Consider the following 25744-nt stretch of genomic DNA (forward strand, 5'->3'; position numbering starts at 1 on the left):
CAGAAGTCTCTTCAAGCATATTCCTGGTAAAAAGTACTTAAAGGGAGCCAGCTGAGATCATACCATGTATGTTAAAAGCTGCAAATTTAACATAAACCTTTCACCTAACCAATGACATGGCCAGTCTCAGTGTTCTGGTCGTGACACCTTTGACAAAGACTCCGTAACTTGAAAAATTGTTTTTTTAATTGCCTGAGGATATACATACAAGCGCATAGCTCTGTGCGGAGATGAACATAAGAGTATAAGAAGCGATATAGCTTTGCTAGTTGTCTTTCTGCTTAGGCTGATAAACACAGTAGTCATCAACTAAGCTACTTCTTGCTGACAAAAGTATTCCAGCTTCTTCAGGGTTAATATGCATCTCTGCAAAATAATGCTCCTTGAAGGCATCCTTTAACATTCCTATATTCTTTTCATAATTCACTGCTCCTGAAATGACAACACTTTCCTGAGCGCTTCAGAGCTCTAGTGGTTTTTCAAGATCACCTCCAAAGATTCAGCCAGTCAGGGGAGAACATCTTCAAATATCTAGGATGACAAGTCATGATGAAACAGCTCAATTTAAAGATAAAATTATCTCAATTTGAAGATAAAATCACTTTTATAACCACTTCTCAAAAGAGTATGCTTTGCACAAGCCTAAATTAAAGACCCCTTAGAATGAAAATACCACGGGGAGGTGGATAACTCAATCCAAACTTTAACTGGCAAGTGTTTGGCAGTGTTAGACATATTCTTGTCTCTCTAACAGTATTTTTTGGTTATAAAGCCCCAAGGGAGCTATTGTAGCAATTTTAGATGTCTTCAGCCAGATCCGATCTAATACTGGGAAAATTTCCACTTGTGTAGCCATATCAGCATACCTGCTGCCAGAACAACACACAAGCATCCTGCACCTCTTTCTTGTAGGAGGTGGACTGAGAGGTCTGCTTAATGCACTACTACATTTCAGGAATTACTACACCACTAACAGGTTGCTTGCTCCTCAGCAACAAGCGTGACAGGAAAACTCCACGTGGAAATTCACTGCCAGAATGGGAGACATCAGCACAAGCATCTGGCACAACAACAATCCCTAAATCTTAGCGCATAAAATACTTAATGCTTTTTGTACTGCGAACAGATGAGTGTTTGGGGAATAGGCTAGAATAAGAAACTGTGGCTATATTAATAACAAGCAGATTAATCATTTTAATAGCCAAAAAACTAGTAACAGAAAAAAAAAAAAGATAGCTATGGTCTGATTTATAGCATGTGTCACAATAATGCTAGTGTGAAGCAATAAAATGAAAGGAGACACAGTCCTGAAGAATGTGATTTACTCCTATGTAGTACTATTTATTCTGTATTGGTAATCAAATTTGGCACACTCATAATTTTCAACAGAAAAAGCAACAACAAAAAAGAAGGCAAAACAGGAAAAAAACAAATACTCTTCCAAGGCAGAAAAGGCAGGTATTAAAAATATTCTCATCCAACCTGCATATGATTAAACATTGTTTTAGAACTTTTTCCAGTATGAAAAGAATTTCAGAAGTTGTGAAACGTCAGCAATGCAAGAAAAAATCATGTTTTCCACCACAAAATAGGGAGGTATATGAGTGCAAGAGTTTACAGATTTACTTAATGCTCTGTCAATTCCTCTAAATAGAGATGACCTGCATTATTCTTGGATTTAATTTATGTTCATATCCATAGACCTTGCTCTTTCTGCCAAAGGAGATTAAACTATTTTAATTTGCACTATTGACATATGCCAATGCATTTATGTTTTAAAGTATTTTTATATATATATTATATATAGCTCTATATATTTCATATATGATATTTTCTATATGATATTTCATATGATATGAAATATATTTCGTTATGATATTTCATATAGCTCTATATGATATTTCAGGTCTTCTCAACCATCTAGTTTTTGGAAGAAGAAAAAGGAAAATAGGGGGAAAAAACTATGACTCTAGAACAGTAGGGGTCAGGTTCTCACTTCTTTACCATGATGCAGTTTCATCTATCTCCTCAACTACATCAAAGGCACGCCGACTACATTTTTATTTAAAAAGACTTGAAGAAAAAAAGGGAAGTATTTGTTTCCAATAATTAATAAACACCTTTAAGCTTTTGTATGCTGACATAAGTTAACACACAAAACACGGAACAATTCTTTCACACATACAGCTTTTATACACAGCATTTAATAATGCTAAAAACCATTAGGAGAAGGCACAGATCATATCTGATCAAAAAGAAACCAAGTAGAGTTGAATAGGCCTGTAAACTTTCCTGCAGAAAAGATGTTCAACTTAAAAATGTATAGAGGCATCCTTTTTTTTTTTTTTTTTTTTTTTCCCCATGGAGTATTATGCAATCAGAACTGAAACCCTTCCTGGTGACAAGGATAGTCACTGCATAACCCTTCTAAGAGATGCTCCTTCTAAGAGATGCATGTAGAAATTTCTGTACACAATTATATTTTGAGTACAAATACTTCTGTAACATTTGCATCAAATTTTGTAGGTAACTAAGTACAGACTGATCCACGAGATCATAGAATCATTAAGGTTGGAAAAGATCTTCAAGATCATCTGGTCCAACCATCACCCTACCGCCCAATGTCACCCTATAAACCATGTCCCCAAGCACCAGGTCCAACCTTTCCTTGAACACCCCCAGGGATGGTGGCTCCACCGCTTCCCTGAGCAACCTGTTTCAATGCCTGACTATTTCTGAGAAGAAATGTCTCCTAATTTCTAATTTTCTAATTTCTAATCTAAACCCTGGCACAACTTAAGGCCATTCCCTCTAGTCCTATCACTAGTTATCTGCGAGAAGAGGCTGACCCCAGCTCCCCACAACCTCCTTTCAGGTAGTTGTAGAGAGCAGTAAGGTCTGCCCTGAGCCTCTTCCCCAGACTAAACAACCCCAGTTCCCTCAGCCGCTCCTCACAGGACTTGTGTTCCAGGCCCTTCACCAGCTTCGTAGCCCTGCTCTGGACATGCTCCAGGGCCTTGATGTCCTTCTGGTACTGAGGGGCCCAAAACTGAATACAGTACTCGAGGTGTGGCCTCACCAGAGCAGAGTACAGGGGGATAATCGCCTCCCTGGTCCTGCTGGCTACGCTATTCCTGATACAAACCAGGATGCTGTTGGCCTTCTTGACCACCTGGGCATGCTGCCGGCTCATGTTCAGGTGAGCATCTATCAGCACCCCCAGATCCTTTTCCTCTGCACAACTTTTGAGCCACTCTCCCCCAAGCCTGTAGCACTCCATGAGCTTGTTGTGGCCAAAGTAAAGGACCCAGCACTTAACCACATTGAACCTCATCCCATTGGCCTCTGCCCACTGACCCATCCTGTCCAGGTCCCTCTGAAGGGCCTTCGTACCCTCCAGCAGATCAACACTTCCCCCCAGCTTGGTGTCATCTGCAAACGTACTGAGGGTGCACTCAATTCCCTCCCCCAAATTATCAATAAAGATATTAAAGATGATGGGCCCCAACACCAACCCCTGGGGTACAACACAGGTGACAGTCACCAGCTGGATTTCACTCTGTTCACCACCACTCTCTGGGCCCGGCCATCCAGAGTTTTTAACCCAGCAAAGAGTGTGCCTGTCCAAGCCACGGGCTGCCAGCTTCTCCAGGAGAATATTGTGGGAGACTGTGTCAAAGGCCTCGCTGAAGTCTAGGTAGACTATGCCAACAGCCTTTCCCTCATCCACCAGGCAGATCACCCGATCATAGTAGGAGATGAGATTGGTCAGGCAGGACTTGCCTTTCATAAGCCCATGCTGACTGGGCCTGATCCCCCAGCTGTCCCACATACGTTGCATGATTGCATTCAAGATGACCTGTTCCACCACCTTTCCTGGCACCAAGGTCAGGCTGACAGGCCCGTAGTTTCCCGGTTCCTCCTTATGACCCTTCTTATAGATAGGTGTCACATTAGCAAGTCTCCAGTCATCTGGGATCTCTCCGGATGACCATGACCACTGATAGATGATGGAAAGCGGCTCGAAAATCACATCCACCAACTCCCTCAGCACCCTCGAGTGGATAAGGCTCTAAAAACCCTATGATTTTGCAATTTTGAACTAAAGGTTGGTAAGTCCCCATTACCACTTACATACCAATATAACTAACCGGTCACCCTCAGCAAAACCTTAGCTCTGTGAAGAACACGAATGTCAGTTTAAGTGCTAAGTAGAAATTGCTAATAACTCAGGAAATTAGCTAAAATAAATCTTTTCTCTCTCTCTCTTTTTTTTTTTTTTTTTCCTGAAAACACTTCAGATTTCTAATCGCTTCACAGAATCACAGAATCACAGAATCGTCTAGGTTGGAAGAGACCTCCAAGATCATCTAGTCCAACCTCTGACCTAACACTAACAAGTCCTCCACTAAACCATATCACTAAGGGCTACATCTAAACGTCTTTTAAAGACCTCCAGGGATGGTGACTCAACCACCTCCCTGGGCAGCCCATTCCAATGCCTAACAACCCTTTCAGTAAAGAAGTTCTTCCTAACATCCAACCTAAACCTCCCCTGGCGCAACTTTAGCCCATTCCCCCTCGTCCTGTCACCAGGCACGTGGGAGAATAGACCAACCCCCACCTCGCTACAGCCTCCTTTAAGGTACCTATAGAGAGTGATAAGGTCGCCCCTGAGCCTCCTCTTCTCCAGGCTAAACAACCCCAGCTCCCTCAGCCGCTCCTCGGAAGACTTGTTCTCCAGACCCCTCACCAGGTTTGTTGCCCTTCTCTGGACTCTCTCAAGCACCTCCATGTCCTTCTTGTAGCGAGGGGCCCAAAACTGAACGCAGTACTCGAGGTGTGGCCTCACCAGAGCCGAGTACAGGGGGACAATCACCTCCCTAGACCTGCTGGCCACACTGCTTCTTATACAGGCAAGGATGCTGTTGGCCTTCTTGGCCACCTGAGCACACTGCTGGCTCATATTCAGCTGCCTATCAACCAGTATTCCCAGGTCCCTCTCGGCCAGGCAGCTTTCCAACCACTCCTCTCCCAGCCTGTAGCGCTGTTTGGGGTTGTTACGCCCCAGGTGCAGGACCTGGCACTTGGCCTTGTTGAACTTCATGCAGTTGACCTCAGCCCATCGCTCCAGCCTATCCAGGTCCTCCTGCAGAGCCTTCCTTCCCTCGAGCAGATCGACACACGCACCTAACTTGGTGTCGTCTGCAAACTTACTGAGGGTGCACTCGATCCCCTCATCCAGGTCATCGATAAAGATATTCAAGAGGACTGGCCCCAGCACTGAGCCCTGGGGGACACCACTAGTGACCGGCCTCCAACCGGATTTGGCTCCATTCACCACAACTCTTTGGGCCCGGCCATCCAGCCAGTTTTTAACCCAACAAAGCATGCGCCAGTCCAAGCCACGAGCAGCCAGTTTCTTGAGGAGAATGTTGTGGGAAACGGTGTCAAAAGCCTTACTGAGGTCAAGGTAGATCACATCCACAGCCTTCCCCTCATCCACCAAGCGCATCACTTGGTCATAGAAGGAGATCAGGTTCGTCAAGCAGGACCTGCCTTTCATAAACCCATGCTGACTGGGCCTGATCACCTGCTTGCCCTGCAAGTGCCGCGTGATGACACTCAAGATAATCTGCTCCATGAGCTTCCCTGGTACTGAGGTCAAACTAACAGGCCTATAGTTCCCCAGGTCTACCCTCTGGCCCTTCTTGTAGATGGGCGTCACGTTTGCTAGTCGCCAGTCGACTGGGACATCCCCTGATAGCCAGGACTGCTGATAAATGATGGAAAGCGGCTTGGCCAGCTCCTCCGCCAGTTCGCTCAGTACCCTTGGGTGGATACCATCCAGCCCCATCGACTTGCGTACATCCAAGTGCTGTAGCAGGTCGCCAACCATTTCCTCGTGGATAGTGAGGGCCACACCCTGCTCCCCATCCCCTTCCACCAGCTCAGGGTACCAGGTATCCAGAGAGCAACCAGTCTTGCCGCTAAAGACTGAGGCAAAGAAGGCATTGAGCACCTCAGCCTTTTCCTCATCTTTTGTAACTAAGTTTCCCCCCGCACCCAGTAAAGCAGGGAGATTCCTCTTAGTCCTCCTTTTTGCATTGATGTATCTGTAAAAACGTTTTTTGTTATCTTTAATGGCAGTAGCCAGATTGAGCTCCAGATGAGCTTTGGCCTTTCTAATTTTGTCCCTGCACAGTCTTGCAACATCCTTATAGTCCTCTTGAGTAGCCCGCCCTCTTTTCCAAAGATTATAAACCCTCCTTTTTCTCCTAAGCTCGAGCCACAACTCTGCTCAGCCAGGCCAGTCTAGTTCCGCGTCGGCTCGTCTTTGGGCACGTGGAGACAGACCGCTCCTGAGCCATTAAGATTTCTTTCTTGAGGAGTGCCCAGCCTTCCTGGACTCCTTTGTCCTTCAGAATCTCCTCCCAAGGGACTCTGCCAACCAGTGTCCTGAACAGCTCAAAGTCAGCCCTCCGGAAGTCCAAGACAGCGGTTTTACTGGTCCCCTTCCTGACTTCGCCGAGAATAGAGAACTGAACCATTTCGTGGTCACTCTGCCCAAGACAGCTCTCGACCACCACATCTCCCACCAGTCCGTCACTGTTTGTGAACAGAAGGTCTAGCGGGGCACCTCCCCTGGTAGGCTCTCTAACCAGCTGCGTCAGGAAGCTATCTCCCACGCTCTCCAGAAACCTCTTAGACTGCTTTCTCTGGGCTGTGTTGTGCTTTCAGGATATGTCTGGGAAGTTGAAGTCCCCCATGAGAACAAGCGCTGACGATTTCATGGCTTCTGCCAGCTGCCTGTAGAACTCCTCATCAGTCTCCTCATCCTGGTTCGGTGGTCTATAACAGACCCCCACCAGGATGCTTGCCTTGTTGGCCTTCCCTCTGATCCTAACCCATAGAGACTCAACCTTATCATTCCCAGCCTCGAGTTCCTCAACATCAAAACACTCTCTAACATAGAGAGCCACACCACCACCCCTTCTGCTGTCTGTCCCTTCTGAAGAGCCTATAGCCAGACATTGCAGCACTCCAGTCATGAGAGTGGTCCCATCACGTTTCCGTGATGGCAACCAAGTCATAGCCTTCCTGCTGCACGATGGCTTCCAGCTCGTCCTGTTTGTTGCCCATGCTGCGTGCATTAGTGTAGATGCACTTCAGCTGGGCCATTGCCTTCTTCCCCGGCTTTGCCATTGTTCCCCCTGGCACAGCTCCAACAAGCCTAATTTCAGCCCCATCCCCCTTCTTTCCTAGTTCAAAGCCCTCTCAACGAGCCCTGCCAGCTCCTGGGCTAGGATCCGTTTTCCCCTTAGAGACAGGGACCCGTCTGCGGTCACCAGGCCGGGTGCCGAGTAAAGCACCCCATGGTCAAAAAACCCAAAATTTCTGTGTTGGCACCAGCCTCTGAGCCACGTGTTAATCAGGTGGGCTTTCCGTGTCCTCTCTGTACCCCTCCCTGCCACTGCAGGGATAGACGAAAACACCACCTGTATTCCCACTCCATGCACTAACCGTCCCAGTCCCCTAAAGTCCCGTTTGATAGCCTTCAGGCTTCTCTCATCAATATCATCACTGCCAGCCTGGACTATCAAAAGAGGGTAGTAGTCAGAGGGGCGAACCAGGTTGGGAAGCTTCCTGGCAACATCCCTGACCCTGGCCCCAGGGAGGCAGCAGACTTCCCTACGGGTAGGGTCAGGCCGACAAACAGGGCCCTCTGTTCCCCTGAGAAGGGAGTCGCCTACTACTATCACCCTTCTGTCTTTCTTGGTGGAGGCAGTCTTGAGGCGTGGAGTCGGCTTCCTCGCCCTAGGCATCCTCCTGGGTAGACTTTCTACCTCGTCCTCACCCACCGGTCTCTCAAGCTCCAGGGCCTCAAATCTGTTACGTAAGGGCACCTGGGAAGGTGGGGCCGGTAGGGGGGGGGCGTTGCCTGAAAGGTCGAGCAGGGACCTGTTTCCATCCCACCTCAACTCCTAGGTCCCCTCCCTCTGCCCGACAGCGACAGGGCAGGGGGTCCATCCCCATTTGGGGTGTCTCACCCCAGTACCTCTCCTTCAGGCCCTGCAGGGAGTCACTCCACCAGTCTATCTCCCGCTCACACTCCCTAATAGCCCTCAACCTCTCCACCTCCTGAGTTCTACCACCAGGCGGACCAGGTCATCCACCTGCTCGCACCTCACACACACGGTGCCTCTGCCTCCCTCAGATGGCAGCAACAGGCTCAGCAAGAGGCTCAGCAACAGGCTTCTGAGGCTTCCAAAATTTATTGGCTTTTGATATTTGGCCAAGATGAACGAAGTTTCCTCCGTTTCAACAAACCAGTTTCAGCATCACTCTGAATGTCGCTAGGTGTAGGAAAACTTCGCTTACCAGAACTGACCACAGAGTGGTGCTATTTGAACAAATATAGATTTATTCCGTCCTTGAAGGCTCTGAGATATGCTGAATAACTTTTGGAGCGAGAAGAAAACCAAACCAAACCAAACGAGCTATCGTGTGAACTGTTGACCAAGATGGCCGATGATAGCATGTAGCCCCACCTTCCATTAAAACAAATAACAAAAATAAAACAAAACAAACCATTTTCTCTTAAGGCTTTTAAGTTGCCCGGCTTTGAAACCTGTTTACAATGGTAAGCTTGCAAGAAAACCAGAACTAAGAAAACCAAGACTATTAGGGGGATTAAATGTCCTGTGCGAGGATCTACGCCATGACTGAAAATTGTTGGCTTAAGCTGTATGGAAAGGAAAACCATAGTATGTTCACACAGCTTGTTTTGCCGTGGTTGTCTTCAAAACTAAAATAATCACAGAACCAAAGCATTCGCAATCAAACTCTTCACCATATTCAGCAACACTATAGTGGTAGTTTTGTGCTTGTCAGGTAGGTGAAGATGAAACAACTCTTTGGCCAGTACAGAATGTAAAACTGGTGGGTTCCAAATAACGCTCAGTCCAAGACCATGTGTCAGCCTTGCTGTTCTTTGAAGAATCGATAAATTGTGCCTCCAGTCAGTGGGTGCCGGCCTATCGCCCCACACGCATGCAGCCACCCCAGTATAACGCTTGCCTTTGGCCTGGCCACAGAGGTGCAAGCACCAAGGCAGGTGCCCCGAAACCCCCCAGCACAAAGCCCTGGGACTCAGCCTCTCGGCCTGCTGCCTTCAGACTGGGCCAAATCACAAGGGACTCCACACCGATATATATATTTTTATTTTTTTTTCACTATCAGTGGCCTGTCCCTGCTAGACAGGGGGGCAGTCTGGGGTCTGGCAGTCACTCCTTAAGAAGGAGCGAATTCAAGGGGCTTGCTCCCCAACTGCCCCACGCTGGGAACAGCCACGGAGCGCCACGCTCTGTGGCGACCTCCTCACGCCATTCCTCGTGCCGCTCTTTCTCCTCAGCGTCCCCCGGTAACGCCCTGCCCCGGCGGGAAAAAAGAGCCCGCCCCCTCCCCTCACGACCTCTCCGCTCACTGGCGGCCTCTGCCAAGGCAGCGCCCAATCGCCGGCTGGCGCGGTCGCCATGGCGACGGTGGAGGCGGCGCGGCCTGGGCCGCCATGGCCGCCTACAGCCCCGGGGTGCTGGTGGGCAACTGGCACGAGGCGGCGTTCCTGGAGGAGGTGACCGCGGAGCTGGGCCCTTCTCTCCCCCGCCCCTGCTCCCCCGGAGCCTGCCTGCCTCTTCGCCCGACGGTGTTCCCCCCCCCAATTCTCGCTAAGCCTCAGGTTGTTTGCGCTGGGTAACGTTTGCCCCTTCTCTCCTTTGCCAACAGGACCGCATGAGGGATTTTATACGTAAAAGAGACCGAGGGGAACTTTTAATGCAGAAAATAAGCAGACTTGAAGAGAATCTTTTAAAGAAGGTAATTTTTAAAGGGGGTTTTGTCAGTTCTCTGTGACTCCACGTAGAACGATATAGCCGTTTATTAGTGTGCTTTACGTGTGAAGAATGCTAGGGGTTAGCGTTTCATAGGTTAAAATACTGCTGATACTAAGTTCAGATAATTTGTATAAAATCATGTGTATTTTGATTTAGATAAAGCTGTCAGTGTCTAAGGATGGATTTATTTGCTTTGGAGACACTGTGATGCTTTTGAGCCCCGACAACAAATCCTCAGTGGACAGTTACACTGGAGCGTGCGGCAACCTAACGCTGGCAATTAATCTGGAGGAAATATCCATATATTCAGCTGTGTCACTGCAAGCCCCTTGTGGAGTTAGTGCCGTCAAAACCGTGGACCCCGTGGGTCGAAACACATTTTGTCTTTTAAGGTTTGGTACTTTATTCTATGTTGTTTTCAATTATTCTGTTAGCTTTCAATATCTTACTTTGAGAAATACTCAATGAATTTTGCTAAAATACAAATGAACTTGAGTGAAATATATTTGAGAAAGACTCTAACTTGGGTCATGCATTAAGCTTGCTTCTGCTGTGCATATCACTGTGAATGATGCCAAGGAAGTTCAAGTCAGCATAGAACTGGTGTGAAAACAGAATGAAGTTCACTGTGTCATTTGGTAAACTCTGCAGCTGTTTTTAATGTGGTCATATTTCAGCTGTAGAATACAAAACACGTCCAAATAATTCATTGTCCTGCAAATAAAGTCTCTGAAGTGGAAATTTGAGTCAATGCCTTTGCTGTCTGTAAAGTGGACTGCTACTGCTGTTGTCCTAAAAAAAAAACCCTCAAACAGAATACTCACTCTCACAGACATGCTTGATTCCAGCTGCTTGCAGGAGAAAAAATGGAACAGGCCCCTGCTCAACAGTGGAAGGCTCTGCCTGAGTGCATGTGTTTAAGAAAAATAACATTGTGTAAGAGTACAAACTAGTCTATATAACGCTGACTGAGCAAAACACTTTCAGTTAGACATAATAAAGAATTTTGATGCCAAGATCCCAATTTAGGCCTTCTAGAAATGCAACCAAAGTACTTCTGCTCAGCAGCTGTCTGATGCTAGTCATTGGCACTGCGTGCTTTCAGATCCCTCATTAGCTAACTACAAAGTTCATCAGCTGCAGAAGTTTCTACTCTAAATATACTTAGAACAGCCTAGCACTCAATTTACTGATTCTTTAATGTAAGATACAGAAATCATTTTGAAAATATAGATATACCAGCATGTACATTGATGTAATAAACCCAATTACTAAATATCAATTATGTGTATAATTAGCAACAGATGTTAAGTTACAGACAAACACTGTTCTGCTTTAAGTGTGATTTTTCAGATGCTTGTATTAAGTATATTTGGAAGGGGGCCTCAGTGCTTAATTACCATTAATTTTTCATTGGATATTATCTTTCCACCCTGCGTGTTAATGAATGCATCATAAAAAGTAATCAATGAAGTTTGAATTTCTATTCCATTAAATATTTTAACCAGTAAGTAATTTATGATATATCTTTTCAGTTAACACATAGACTTAAAACACCAAAAACTAATAGTAAAGCTGATATATTTGAATTTCTCTTCGTTCTTTTTACAATTTTGACAGTGTTGATGGAAGTTCAGTGGGTGAACCCATTAGATTTGGGCAAAAGTTTGGTCTCGGGACAACAGGAGGGTTTTCTGATCCAATGGTAAGGAAATAAAGTTGCAAATGACAGTGACAGCATATACTGATATTATGCATTTAGTTACGGTATATGTATATATATACACCAAGCTGTATAGTGGTTCAACGTCTTAGTTTACAGAACAGATTAAGAACCATACACAGATCAAGACAAACAATACTTAATTAGAAAGTTCATGCAACTTGTCTGAGCTCAGGTGTGCAGTCAGTCCGAGGGGACTGAGCCAGAATGATAAAGGAGTTTTTTGTTTTTTTTTTTTTGAAGTCCAAAATGAAAAGATTTCATTTGATTCCATTTCTTGCGAAGAGAAAGCTATAGTCTGTATATGAAGTAACATGCTATTCTATCATTCAGAGGCAGATTTCTATTAAATGTTAACATTGTCTTCCTTTACAAGTTAAAGGCAAAATAGACATTTCATGTTATATATGTACTCAGAATAAATCACCACAACTACAAGAAAATTTTCCCTCTCAGCTATCACTTGATTCAGAAAAAATCTTTGGAATGTAAATTCAATTTTAAGTTAATATTCACTGGTTTAAGTATAGCATGGCTACTTTATGAGTTTATCAACACTGTAGACTATTTTGTGGGTTTTAATTGTGTAGCTTTAATTTGGAAGACATCGTTCAGAAGCAGAGAGATATTTTCTGTGCTGATTTTTTTTGAATTACATATATTTTCATTTTATATTTATATTGTCATTAATATGTATTTTTGTTTACAGTTATATCTAGCAAGTGACCATAAATCATTCATCAGATTTGCTAAAAAATCTCACCTTCAGCAAGTATTTTTGACAGATGAGCTTTCTTATTTGACTTGCTGGCAAGCTACCTTCTTGGATCCACAGCTGCGTCTTGAATACGAAGGATCTCCAGTTCCTGTAAGAAATTAAAAATGTTAAAAAAAAAAAAGTTGAGTATTTAATTGAAAGAGTAGATCAACTATTTAAAAGAAAGTTGCATCCATTTTATTCATTCATTTTGCATATGTAAACTCTAAACTGTAATTTTAAGAAAGAGAAGGAAGATTTTTTTTTTTTTTAAACTAGGGAATCTGGTACTCATTTGAGGTTGACTTGCTCAGTTTTTCAAAAATTGTCAAAGGTGGGCACTGACGTGTTTGGAGGATGCAGTACTTGGAATCTGCATTTCAGGACTTCTGAGCACTAAATTCCATTTCCAATATTGGAAGCTTCGATTGTTTAAGAATGTTAAATTTAAAAAGCAACAACAACAAACTGCAAGGCATCTGGAAAAGTGGATGCTTTTCCAAATTTTTTGTTGTTGTTGTAAATACATTAAGCGGATACAGTGTTTTCCTGTTCCACATAACTTCTTGGCTTCCCAAAGTGCTGGGTGTATAGCAAAGTATCACAAATATAACAATTCCAGTACAGCCTTGATTTGTGACTCATTTACATGAATCAGCTCACTAATAAACACAGAGTTACGTAATTGTCGAAGACAACATTCTTTCACAGTGGTGGTAAACGAGGGTGACTAAAGATTCCGTTTTACCGAAAAAAAAGGTAAAATATAAGGGTCCAGATCTAGGCTGTATCCCCAAAACACCTGGATCTCTCATCTGGCAAATATCCACTGTAAGCAGTATTACCCTGATTACTGGCATAACTCTCCATTATTTGCTTATTATTATTATTTTATTATTATTTAAGTGCCAACACAAGGGAGTGGAGTGGACTGTATTGGACAGAAGAATGTGTCTGACCTGGGGGCTAGGTGTTTGGCTAGTCTGAACTGTTAAGACAGTTGTGTTAAGAACGGATGGCTTAAAATACCTCACTATCAATGTACAACGTGATACACAGCCATGCAGACTTGCATTAAGCAGTAAAGTAAATCATTTAATTTGAATAAGCGTTATTAAAATCAGCCTAAAAGTATCTATCCCTCTTTTGGTTTTGTTTGTTTTTGTTATTTTCCAGGCAAACTCTAAAGTGATTATTACTCATTGCCATACTAATCGGAGCTTAGCCGTTCCAAGAAACTTTTGGGCAAGGTAAGAATAATTTGTAACTGGATGCAATATGCATTATGATACTCCAGCTCAGTACATCAGAATTACTGTAAGAAGCAATATAGTTGCTTTAGGAATACACTGACGAAACGGAAAAGAATGCAGAATGCATGTTCTCCTTTTCCCCAGTTTTATTTCTTGGCTGTAATATGTGCTACTGTGATCCTGTAGACAATCAGCTGTCTTACTCATATTTGTTTTTCCTTTTTATTTTGTATCACATCATGCTTCTAGCCTTCCTTAGTGTCTTGGTGTTTCTCCCTTTCAATATCTTGAGCAATTAAATTTATTTTTTTCTAAGAAAAAATGGTATGCCAAGAAGTGTAAGGAGTAACAGAAAATAACTACACACTTCATAAAATTCTATGCTTCTTATATATCCATATGACTCACAACAAATGAAAGTTAGTCCAACAATTCAAGTTCATATGCATGTATTGAATTAATATTGGGTAAACGTTGCTAAGGAGTATAAAAATTGTTTCTCATTAAATCGAGGAAAAAAATTGACTGAGGATTTGTTTCAGTTTTTTGAGTATGAAACAAGGTCTGAAATGCTGAGACTGAAATGATTAAGTAGCCGGATTCATCTTCAGTCAGAAAGAATGGTGATATAAAAGGCTACAGAGAACCTAACCTGCTTCCATGTACTCAGGGTATCAGTGCTGTATACTGTTGGGGCTGGTTTAGCTCTGAGACTAGAAAGGTGGCATTTCCCTTTGATTTCAAATTCCTAGGTTATTAGTGACTAACAAAGCGATATATAGTTGTGTTTCTATTAAGTGTCCAATCTTTGAAAGTGCATGCTAATATTTCTGAATAAACCAAGAAAAACATGAGAAAACATTGAATGTCTTGCAGCTAATTCAGACTTGCTGAATGTGTATATATTCATTCTATGCCCACACCCTTTTCTTTGGCTTTGCAGGTCTTATTTTGGAAGGGAGTATGAAGTTATTTGTCACACTTACCTGGACTCCCATAGAGTTGAAGAAGGTAAGAATTACTGGGTAATAGTTACAGCAAATCCCAGTGACGATGGTACTATGATTGATAGACCCGACTCTCAGCCAGGGGGAATCTGAAAGAAAGGGTTTTGTCAAGAGACAAGAGAATATAAAAATCCCAGATTACAAATGACAAAGATTGATGAGATTCTGATTCTTATTTTTTCTGCTCAGATTTTAGTATGAGAGATGTTTAATTAAAAACAGAAATGAAAGTCTACCATTAATAATTTTATGTAATCTCATTAACTCATCGGGGTTATGTGGATGGCAAAAATTGACTAATAAAGTTTGATGAACAATGCACAACATCAAAAATTTGTGAATCAACAAGGGTTCATTTTCGTACTTTCACATTCACTGATGGCAAAAGAAGTCAAAACACAGTAAATCAAGTGTATTTGCACAAAATTACTGGCCTTTAGAGTGTATTTAACCAATGCTTCCAAAACCAAACCAATGTCACCCTTTTGAAAAGAATGAGCGTACAGTTTCCAAAACGCTAAAAACCAAACTCATGCAAGCTATCATGGGACACTTTGACATTTAAAGATCATCTGAGAGAAATTTGGTGGTTGAGCTTGTTCCACACAATGCAATGTTGCCAATTATTAAAAAATCTCAAGTATGGTCTCTATATCTCAAGATCGGCTTCAAATTTATGGGAATTAAATTAAGAAAAAAGTATAAATTTTTACTTTCATCTGTGTGCTCTAAAAATTTAAGTTCCAGCTACTCAAGCAGTGCACAGCGATGAAGACTAGAAACTTCTGAGAGCTGTTTCAATGCATCACCATGTTCCATTTGCTTCCTAATGGCAGAATTTTTCAATCCATAATCATTTCAATCAAGTTTGACAGCAAGGTAAAATTCTCAAAGAAAAGTAAGCTCATACATGTCAAGATAGGAAAAGAATGAGAGACCCTGTAAATTTGCCCAATAAGACTGCAGTCTATGTTCATACCTAATCAGACACCACATGAAGAATCCACGTGAAAGTATACATGGCCCAAGAATGGTTAAAAGATGGAACTCACATTTTCTTAAACATCAAAATCAACAAATCACGAGATGCAAAGATATGGAAAACAGTTATCTGTCTTTATATAGAAGCTGAAACTACCACAGAGAAACTTCTTAATATTTGGCATTCCATTATATACATTTAGTACAGTTACATGTATACATACTCCATTTCTTATTTTACTGCAATGGCAGGCTCTTTCTGCACAAACTAAATAATTGAATTTCTGAGTTAATAAGTCGGTTCCCACAAAGCACTCCAAAGATCTTCAATGTCCGTAAAGGTTAAACTAAACTTGTTAAGTTTAACCAGAACAAAAATATGAAACTTTCACAAAAGAAGGGATCAATCCAAACATTTATGACTTCAAGCTCTGTCCCAGAAAGATTATGACCAGTTTCAAACCAACTGGGAAAACTTTAGAAGTTCTTGCCATTATTCAATATAAATTAAATAGCAGGTTAGGCTAACTGGCACTTGTCATACAGTGTCTCGGAGCAGGTGAAAGATTACAGTTCGGTGACATGCAGATTTGCTCTGGGGGAGCGTATCACAGAGGATCATTTTTGAATCACATTCCATGTGTGCGAGCCTTGACAGGTCTGCTACAGATAAAGCTATTTCAAATCCAGCAAAACTTCTTTTCATTGAGTTAAATGTAATAAACAAGAAGCCTTAAAACAAAACCATTATTGAAACAAAGCTTCATGTGAACTCATGCAGGAATGAGAACTGTGTGGGCAGAGAGTCTTGGCTGGCCTATGTTATGGATAGGAGTGTTTGTGTGAGTGTGTGCGCATTTGTGTGGGAGAGAAGCAATGCAGACTGTACAAAAACAAGTTTTGTATGGTCTTAGAGGAAAACCAGAGATAAATGGACACAGAAATGAGTGCAGAAGTAGACAATGTTGTAATTAAGTGCTGATTAAAAGTGGCTTGGAGTCTTTCACATGTTTTGATCAGACTGCACCTTATGGGAAAGGACTACCTAAACTGTTGGAAAATAAACAGGATTGAATCAGTTCCTGATTATCTTATCAGTTTTTTTTTCTGACCTAGTACAGTTTTAAGAGCAGAGATTGTGCAAAGTTTCGTATATCACAAGATATCTATTTATAGTATAGCTGATTCTTGATGTCAAATGCAGATATTTGTCTGTTATTCATTTTTTAAAACTTCTTTTTACACTTCTTAATGTTGTCCACACGATGGCACCACGTTGTCTAAAAGGGGTGATTGTTGCCAGCAGGATTATTGCTACATATGTAAAAATAACTTGAAATGTTCACATTCAAATAAGTTCTTGATACAATGCCAGAAAAGCTAACTCGATGAAATCAGGCTTGAATTTTGGGCTAGGAAATGTGATCAATGTTTTATCATCTTTTTAGAAAATAAAATCAAGTTAAGCAACAAAGGTAGATAGAAGACAGTACAACATATGTGCTTTGCAGGCAATCAATTTCTTAAAATTAATTGGAATATTAATTTCTAACAAAAAACATACTCACAGAAAAAGTACGTTTTTGAAGAAAGAGTAATACTTTCTACATAAAGATATGAAACCTGATGTGCAGCAAATGATGCATGTTTATATAGGGGCACTGCTGTTATTTACATCAATTTACAGAGATTAAAATTCTGCACATTTTCAAAATAGATTGGCATAATTCTACTTTGATGTTGTGAGTAATTAACTAGAAAAAAACAGGCTGCATGAATGTACTGCAGAGTTTCTAATTTGACCAGTGTGGACATTTATTGGTAAACACTGGGTTTAATATAAAGCTTTATGGGACTGAATATTAGCACAGAATCTGAACAATCCTGTGACTGCCACAGTGTGGCCTGAATTGATGGAGTAATGGAGATCTGAACCATGCTCTAGACCTGACCATTGAGCAACTAAGGGCATGCACTGTATTTTGGTTTTGCTGGTTTTGCAATCCATGAAATATGGACAGTGATTCATATTGCCTCATTTGCAAAGCACTTTGACATATAACAATGAAAAGCAAAATGTCTTAAGAAAGCTCTTAATGCTTCTTCCAAATTACACCCAGTAAAGAAAGGTCTACAAAGTACATTGTGGGCAGATGAAACTCACTTCCAGGCAGCTCAAAAGCTGTTAGCATGAAGCTAATCCTGAGCTATTAGTCCCCGCTAAGAGACAGGGTGCATTAGATCAGATTTGGTGCTGTGCTGATACAGCTTTTTGGAGGCCTGAGGTATAGAGAGCACTCGCATCTGCATACGTTTTGCTGTGTGATGTATATTAACAGCACAACATTGAAGTAAAGAAGTATGGAATTCAAGAAAGCCCTCATCTTCCTAGTTAACTGACACAGAAATAACGCTGGAAAAATGAAAATCCAGTTATACATCTGCCTTTTCACTTTCCCTGCTCTGTTGCATGATCCCCTATATCATATTTCACATCACTTCTCCTCTGCCATGTCATCTACCCAAACCTACTGATTTGCAATGGTTATAAAGTCCTCTTCTAGCACTCAGTCCAAGTTCCTCGCCCCTCACTCTAATCATACCAGTATCTTCCTAGGCTGCTTTCTATTTTCTGATTGTCAAGAGGTATTTTTTAGCTCAGTCAGCTGGTCAGAGGAGGAAGCCATATGCAGACTTAATAACTGGATATCTGAAAAAAGGAAAAAAGAAAAGCACAGAGAACATTACAATAAGAAATTCCACACAGCAGTGGAAGAATATATCCAAGCACTGGAAACTTTGGTGGAGTTGGCAGGTAAGAGGGTGATTTTGATAACATCTGTGCCCACTCACCCTAAATTAATATTGCATAAATGCTGTAATTTGGGATGGAAGGGAGTGTCCTTCTAAAACGTTCTTTAGAAACACTTAGATATTTTAAGCATAAAAACTAAACTAAGGGGGCCACAGATGAGGAATACATAAGACATGAAATGCAGAAGGCATCAAATACAAGTGGAAATTAAGAAATCTCTACGTTGTTTTGTCACCTACACCTCTCTTCTTTTCTGGTCTTGCCTCCATTCCCTGCCTAACCTGCTCTCCCTTAGTTTCCTTGCCTGTATGCAGTATAAAGAGGGAAAAGCACCTTATATCATGCTGGCTTGGCTTCATCCTGGAAGTAGTAAAAGGGAATCTAATCCTAATTCTAATACTGTACTCCCCTGGGTAAGAGTAAAGGTTGGAAAGACCTGTCACCTTGCTGTGACATGCTATTTCAGCAGGGAGACGTGCAGCCCTAATAATGCCATCTACAAGATTTGCATGATAGGTGTAGCACTGCTTATAATGAGAGAGACAACTTGTTATAAAGACAAAGGGAGAGACACCCATATTGTTTGCTTTTTTTTTTTTTTTTTAAATGGAGGATATATGATGAAGCGATTGACAAATGGTGGGCTTGTGGGCAATGCCTTTTATGTGAGAGAACAGAATCATCAGTGCTGTGCTAGAAAGGATTGCCATGACAGAGTCACTTTAGCTTTCTTTCAAGAAGTTTCTGTATTTTTTGTCTAGGAGGTCTCAAAGTGCAACAGGATAGGCACAAGCATTAGAAAATGCTTGATGACATTAATACACACATTCACTGATGAAATTAATTCATACACATGCATCTCTGCTGTATATTTATATGAGAAGCTCAGAGAGCTCATTTTCCAACATCTGTTAAATGCTGCTTCATACAGTACGTCAAAACAAAACTAAACAGACCATCCAGTTACAGGCCAGCTAGTATATACGTTTCTATAATGCTGGTCTTGTTTTAATTATAGGCTCCTTGGGGCAGGGACCATACCTTTATCTATTTCCCAAATAGGAACAACTACAGCAGAGATGCTCAGTAAGCAATAGCCTAAAGTTGTTATTAAAAGTGGTTGAAAGATGACAGGAAATTGAAATAGACCTGGTGCAAATAACCAGAGATACAGGCATATGAATTCTACACATAAACCAGCACCAACTAGTAAATTCTCAGTGTGGGGTATAAAGATGCAGCTGCCCGAGTAATTCTGACGTTAATAGGAGTTGCTAGGAGAAGAGCCCACAAACCACAGTGCTGTCTCTGTGGGTCTGACAAGCCCACAGAAGGGAATAAGAATTATACATGCCAGCATTTATTTATATATACATATATATAGTTATTTAATTATATGGCACACCAGTTAAAAATACCTAACCAGCTTTTAGCATAAATCCCATTTCCAAAAGTGGCAACAGTCCTGAAGAGCCAAAGAGTTGTTTCTGCAGCTTGTTCACGTTAAAACTTTTAGGAGTTAGGTGATCTATGCCTTTGAAGATCTCAGTCTATGAAAAACACCTTCAAAAATTGCATTTAGCTGTTTCAGAAAATTTTGCATGTAGAATTTATAAAAAATATTATATCCTGAAACAGCATGAAAGCAAGAAACTAGTGAATAAACAAAGCTCTAAATTAAAGCTTGAGTTATCTGTCCTTTATAGGCAATATTTAATAAAACTCTTAAAACTCCTGAAGCACTATTTAGCATGGATTATTGTTATAGGGCCTCTTAAAAAATTAAACACAGCAGTTTGTGAAATCCACATCAGACAGCAACTTCTATCCTTCCTCCCTGGTTTCCTACCACTCCTCTCTTGCTTGGGCTTTGTGCCTCTTCTATATCCTGAAGAAACAACTGAGCAGTTGTTTGGGGAAAAGTTTAAGGTTCATCAGCTTTTCCGGTCTTTCTGCTGACAATTTTGGCAGCATCAGTTTAGCCAGAACACCCAAGATGTATTATAGCCTTGCAAGTAACCAGTGAATTTAATTGACCATGAAAAGTTATATTTTGCCAAATAAATATATATCTATGCATGCATGTATACATATATATGTATACATACACATATATGTACACATGTACATATAATAAAAGTGAATTAGCTCTATACACACATACTAGGTACTTTAATGTTGGCACAGCAATAACATGTAGTTCAGTGTGTGAAAGAGAACAATCTTACCTCATCTAAAAATATTAACTGGTTTCTTTTGAAACTACCTGAACTAATCTGTTCTTTCAGTGTAATCTTGTGTGGTCCTGGACATATTCATACTCAAGGCTGATTACAAATGACTTCACATCACATGGTAATCCAGAATAGCACTCTAGCTACATTTTATGCTTCATCATGTCCCTTTTCTTCTCGTCCATCATCTTTCCCCTTTCTGCCTGATGCACAATTCTGTCCACAAATCCAGTTGACCTCAGCTTCTACTTGTGGCTGAGAAGTCACTCAGAGACAGGCCAATTTATGAGGCTGTGCTCTTTGGTCCTCTTAAGCCAGTGTGATACCTCCCCCTAGGACATGTTGAGCAGATGACCATGTTGAGTGCCTTCCACCTTGTTTCCTACAGAGGGGAAGCCAACCAAGATAAAGGGGAAAATCGAGGTATGAAACTGCAAACAACAGTTAACCCCAGCCTAAGAAGGAAGTAGTCAGCTATAATATCCTTGGTAAGCCCAGAAACAAGCTTCAGAGGATGAGGAAGTCACCCAGTGATCAGACAGTCACAAAGCTGCATGGCATAACAAGTTCATGCTCATACCTGTTACGAAATAAAATCACAACTCATAATAAAATAATAAAACATATTTCTTACAAAAATGGGAGTGGACTAGTTTTCTACGTGCATGGTAAACGGATGAAGCCCAGGTGAAGGACTGTAACTAACTCTGTCTTTTGGTTTTATGGCATCATCTTTGTTTAGTGATCGTGGTAGATAGAGGTAATAAATAAAGAGAATGCCAAGGCCAAAAGTCCCCTAGATTTGATCTTTGTATTTCTGGTCACTGTTTTAAAGAAAGTGAAAACTCCTTCCGTTTCCCTAACTAACATGAGTAACAGTACCCTATTTCACACTTTGTCATACATGTATCAGGTACATTTTCATCCTTAGTTTACCATACCTATGTGTTAGCATCCTTGCCTGATAAATGGGCATAACTCCTTTGTAAAGGATATAATAAGAACTACTTTGTGGATGGTTTCTAGGTGCTGACCAAAGCACCGTATAAATATTGCAAATAAAATGTTATTGTTCATAAATGTCCTGGCATTCTAAAATGTACCACAAAGTCTTTCTGCATATATTTGGTGTCAAATCACACCAAAATTCACAAGTTTAATTAAAAATAAAATTGATAACTCCATCATGACAAAAATACTCAGGATCTGTTGTCTTTTCCCCACATTCTTTTTTTCAGGCACAAGTGAGAATTTGTTTAAAAGGCATCCACATAACTATCTCAATAATTGCAGTGCATGACCTTTGGTAAAACATACCTTATTGTTCTCACTGCTCATTGAAAATGTTGATGCTTCCAGCAGTGCTTGTATTTTAACATTTTCCTCTGTCCCATGCTAATTAACATCTAACTGCATATATCAACTGATTATGCCATGTTAGGCGGTTTTGGAATTTTGTCCTGAAGTGCTAATGATTTTAAACAGTATCATGCTCTGGGACTTGTGAATGGTTTCTACTGAACACTAGGCTTAACACAGAATTAAGAAACACCAACACAAATTCCTGCTTCCTATGAAATTAGCTTAACAAGGATTTGGGGAGTAACCATTTGCACTATATGGTTGATGTGAGCAACCATTTCATCAAAGCAATTATGTCTGAGAACAGAACATTCATTCATCACAAAAAGAATTGAAACAAAGTTGATTTATACCACACATTTGACCAGTTACACAACACAACCATTAGCTGTTTGGTTTTAGAAGTTAAACGTTACATGTAAGTGATGCAGGTTATTTGGTCGGTCCATGTAACCTACAGCAATTTTAGGTTTTCTGCAATAACACAAGGTTCATATTGTAAAGAAAGATGTCAGAGTCAGTATAAATGCACAATAATGATTCTTCAAACATAATTCAAGTTATTGTACAAAAAGAACATATTAATGTGCTGGGGTAGGGCAATTTTTCTAAAGGAACAGTGTAATTAACTGAGGACAATTCTCCTGTGTAACTGCCATGAAGAGAGTATTCATCAGCTGGAGACATTGTGCCTGCAACATAACAGCACCATTGGCTAAGACATGCTTCCTGAGGGTGGGACAGTGAAGTTGAAACTGAACTGATAGGCAAGGAAAGAGTTCTTAAAGAGCCTGCAAAACATATCTATGAAATCAAAACTACAGAGAAAAAGAAGAACATAAACTAAAGCTGTTCAAAATATTTTAAAATTTGTATGGCTATCTGTGCCTGGGGAGAATCTAATATGACATGAAACATCTGAACGTGAACGGAGATTTTCCCCACAGAAATAAACAATAAATCATCTTTCAGTTTAGTAGTCAGATATAGCTATAATTATATTCTTCAGTAACAGTCTATGAAGTTTTTTGCTGATACTTTTCTCCCCTGTTGATCCAAGTTAAAAATGTTCACTATAAATAGTATTTTAGAGACTAAAAAATAAATAGATCTTTGCAAAAGTTAAAAATAGTTTGTTGCATATCGTTCCTGTTACTGTGCAAAGATCCTGGTATGCCTCAAGTTATGGAAAAAAAAGTGTGTTGCATTTACAGCCCTGAATTCATTGTCTATGTACCATTTTCTTGTTGAGTAGAATCAGGGCAGCACCAGGGGAGGTATAACTAATAGCTTCACTTAGGTAAAGAAAACAAACCATTAGTGAGGTGAATCTATTTTACCCAATTTTGCCAAATTACTGTGTTACATTCTTCCAATCCAGAAGAACATTAATGCAAAGTGTGAATAGATGGGCAGGCTTTTGTAAAAACAACAACTGAATAGCTCTTCAAATTGGTTACAAGAGTAACAGCTGTTGAAGATCAGCTATTATACCCCAAACCCATTGCTGCTGTAGTAAATTTCACAGAGCAGAATAAACATTCCAGAATGCTTTAATTACCTTAAATTATGAACATTTTTTAAAACCGTATTTCTGATTCAAATAAGTCTGTCTTTCCATCCCAGTCCTCTGAATTCTGTCTCATGAAGGTATGTACACAGACAGCAAAGAAATCATCTTGCAACAATCTGCCGGAAGAAAATAAAACAGATTCTTTAGTCTCTTACTGCAATACACACTCCTCAGACTTTTTATATATTTTTTTCTGAACTCTTTCCACCTTGTTAACATCTTTTCTAAAAAGAGTGGATGCCCTACCCGGGCAGAGTGGCTCACGTAATGCTTTATTCAGTGGTAAGGACACTGTTCCCCCTTAACTTGGCACACACACACCCATTTCCAAGACTGCATCCACAGTGAGGTTGGGTGGGTGGCTTGGGGCTAGCCAGAGAAAAGGGTTGCAGTCCTCCAGTCTCCTCTTCTCATTTCCATTTGCTGGAGTAGTCTGAGACCTGCACATGCTGCTTCCCCAGCGTCAAGGAAGCAGGAAGGAGAAGGGAGATTGGATGCATGGAACAACATGTGCGTTCAATAGATAGGCTCAAAGCACCTAGGAGCTGCTTTACTGAATTCAGGTGTTACTGAGTTATTCCATGCTGCTCTTGGGAGACTAGAAGGGACTCCTCTTGCACAGTAGGATTACGATTTTCTCACTCCCAACCATTCTGCTGCTCTAGGTAAATGCTACTTTTGCCTATAGCTAGGCTGGCTGTATTTGTCCATACACAGTTTCAACAGCCAATTTCCATTAAATTCTTTATTAAAGACATTACAAAAGGAGATGAAGTTATAATTTTAGAGGTATCATTAGGTATATATTCTAAATAGCGTAAAGCATTTGACTTAGGGTCAGTAGTCAAGACCAAATAAAAAACCACAAGTTAATGGCTATTTTCAGCTAGGAAGCACATTAACAAGGAGATATCCAAAAATCTACACCCAAACTGGGATTAATATAATGTATTTACTACTCATCTGGAAAGCAAGCATGCAACAACAGAGATGGCGTAACTGTGAAATTACATATGATTGTTTAGAAAAGCTGTAACTTAAAGAAATAAAGGAAATAAACAAAAGCTAAAGGAAGGGTCTGGGCAACAAGATGGCAGCTGAAATTTAGCATAGTTAAGTGTAAAGTAACGTGCATTGAAAGGAACAATTCAAACTATTCATATACACTGATGGTTTGCAAAATCACTCAAGAAAAAGATTTAGGCGTTACTGTGGACAGCTTAATGGAAATTTCTACTCAGTGCACAGCAGTGGTCAAAAAAAGCAAACAAGATGTCAGGCTTTATTAAAGATGGATTGGAAAATAATACTGGAAATAATAACAATACCATCAAATACATCAATAATGTATTCTCTGTTTTAAGAATAGCTTATTTTGCTTTCACTCTTTGAAAATCACCTAAAATATGGAATTGAAGTGGATTTAAAGGCATAGAAAAACTTCTATAAAGTGAAAGTTTTTTTAAAGGATATCAGAATCGTGACATCCTTGAAAGTAATTTTTTTCCTTTAAAAAACTTATCTGCTCCTCAGTTCATAAGTTTGTAAACAAAGATAGTGGGAGGCACTTACCTTTACCATATCTATAGATGAATGGCTTAAAAACGACATACAGCCTATTGACGGGCCTCTTTCCAGCACAAATGCGTCATTTCTCTGATACTGCTGAGAAAAATGGAAAGGGGCAGTTCTTCACCAAGCCTCCTCTCTGCTCTCCCCTGACCCTAGTCTGCAGGGCCCAATCCAGTGCCACTTCCTATCTGGTTTACACTCAGCTGGTGTCTGTACCCATCACCTTCTATTCAAATTTCACCTGCTTCCCCAGGTCCAGTCCAGCACCCTAACCTGAGACCTCCCTTCCTTTAATCCCTTCCATTTCCTCATGCCCCACACTTGCACATCTCAGAGCTGATCAACCCTCTGCTGCTTCTACAGTCCCACACCAGTTATCCCAGCGCTCTTCCACATGACTTTATGACCCACTTTTCCCCCACTGGAGGCACAGCTCACCAGCTTAGTTCCTTCAGCTTTGCTGTCAGGATTGTTGATGCTGTTGGACATCCCTTATTTGCCTCCCCTGCAGTATTTATGCAGCAGGTCGCTTCCCCATGTTCTGCAGACCACTGTCAGACATGCATGATGTTGT

At 41.1% G+C, this 25744-nt stretch overlaps 1 protein-coding gene and 1 long non-coding RNA gene across 6 annotated transcripts in view; one reads left to right on the plus strand and one right to left on the minus strand.

Annotated features, from left to right (window-relative positions):
* Positions 1-9500: 9500 nt before the first annotated feature.
* Positions 9501-14966, plus strand: CFAP161 (cilia and flagella associated protein 161). 2 transcript variants are annotated; one of them, XM_013192752.3, is made up of 7 exons: positions 9501-9634; positions 9787-9876; positions 10050-10285; positions 11514-11598; positions 12326-12484; positions 13550-13623; positions 14570-14966. In XM_013192752.3, the coding sequence occupies exons 1-7, from the start codon at positions 9572-9574 to the stop codon at positions 14724-14726; spliced, it is 864 nt and encodes a 287-aa protein (XP_013048206.3). In that variant the 5' UTR covers positions 9501-9571; the 3' UTR covers positions 14727-14966. The 2 variants fall into 2 exon arrangements, with proteins under 2 accessions (XP_013048206.3, XP_013048205.3); XM_013192751.3 differs by having other exon boundaries at positions 9560-9706.
* Positions 14967-16738: 1772 nt separating this feature from the next.
* The window catches only part of LOC106043380 (uncharacterized), a 41630-nt gene continuing 32624 nt past the window's right edge, over positions 16739-25744 (minus strand). For 3 of the 4 annotated variants that reach the window (XR_010834122.1, XR_010834123.1, XR_001211653.3), the window contains 4 exons: positions 25609-25721; positions 25171-25263; positions 23587-23714; positions 16739-18324 (listed from right to left, as the gene is read on the minus strand). This is a non-coding gene — a long non-coding RNA (uncharacterized lncRNA). The remainder of the gene's footprint in view (positions 18325-23586; positions 23715-25170; positions 25264-25608; positions 25722-25744) is intronic. The other variant, XR_007166147.2, reaches the window with a different exon arrangement.

Source organism: Anser cygnoides, chromosome 11, assembly GCF_040182565.1.
Source record: "Anser cygnoides isolate HZ-2024a breed goose chromosome 11, Taihu_goose_T2T_genome, whole genome shotgun sequence".
Lineage (NCBI taxonomy): Eukaryota > Metazoa > Chordata > Aves > Anseriformes > Anatidae > Anser > Anser cygnoides.